This window comes from Micropterus dolomieu, linkage group LG23, assembly GCF_021292245.1.
Source record: "Micropterus dolomieu isolate WLL.071019.BEF.003 ecotype Adirondacks linkage group LG23, ASM2129224v1, whole genome shotgun sequence".
In the NCBI taxonomy this organism is placed as follows: Eukaryota; Metazoa; Chordata; class Actinopteri; order Centrarchiformes; family Centrarchidae; genus Micropterus; species Micropterus dolomieu.
This window is the reverse complement of record NC_060172.1, coordinates 19,489,152-19,490,157: the sequence shown is the minus strand read 5'-3', so window position 1 is coordinate 19,490,157 and position 1,006 is coordinate 19,489,152. Positions and strand designations below refer to the sequence as shown.

The window sequence follows — 1,006 nt, the reverse complement described above, 5'->3', positions numbered from 1 at the left end:
TACAACGACTGCTTGACATTCTTTTTTTTCTGCTACACCTGCCTTTCAATGCAGTCATTTAATCTGGTTGCACTCTCCTATGACAGACTGATGGCTATCATCTTCCCACTGCACTATCACGTGAAGGTGACCCATAGGTTCATGTTTTCTTTGATTGCCTTTTTCTGGGTATTTGTTTTAATTGCTCTACTCATTGCAGTGGGTCTTCTTACAAGACTTTCCATCTGTAAATCTGTGGTTATTAACAGCTATTTCTGTGACCATGGCCAGATATACAGACTTGCGTGCAATGACCATTTTCCCAATTATGTCATTAGTTGTTTATACCCAGTTCTTATGTTTTGGGTTCCACTCGTTTTTATCTTGTTAAGTTACCTATATATTGTCTGTACTTTGGCTAAAGTGGCCACAGTTCAACAAGGACTCAAGGCCTTTAAAACATGCATAGGTCATCTCTCATTAGTGGCAATTTATTTCATCCCACTGTTAATCACATTTACCTTGATGGAAAATATACATCCAAATGCCAGGATCATAAACCTGTCTCTGACCTCGATCTTCCCTCCTATGTTGAACCCGATCATTTATGTCCTGCAGACACAAGAAATCAAAGAATCTGTGAAAAGGTTGTTAAAAATCAGAAAGAAGTCCAAAATTACGATGCAAACATTAACCATAATGTAGCCATCTTTTTTGGTTTTATTTGTAGTAAATTGGCCCTTGTAAATGGTAGCATTATCCTTGCTAAAATCACACAATTAAAAATCAATGAATTACATTATATTATGACAAAATATCCATTAATCATAAATGTCTTTTAAAATAAGTCTTGAACAATCGAGTCCAAACAACAATTAAAAAAATTACACTACACAATACTAATGACAACCTCCTCTTACAGTGTATGAGCCCACTGAGGTAAAACTGTAGTTTCTGTTGTAGTTATGTTTTACTAGTTTTCAAGATAATCCACAAAACGGTCTCTGTCCTCTACAAAGTTTTCAAA

General features: G+C 35.5%; 1 protein-coding gene across 1 annotated transcript; it reads left to right on the top strand.

Moving 5' to 3' along the window:
* LOC123963756 (olfactory receptor 1361-like) lies at positions 1-684 on the top strand (the record flags this gene model as incomplete). The annotated part of the gene is made up of 1 exon (XM_046040799.1): positions 1-684. A coding segment is annotated over one exon (684 nt), but the record flags the coding sequence as incomplete, so codon positions are not given.
* Positions 685-1,006: the final 322 nt, after the last annotated feature.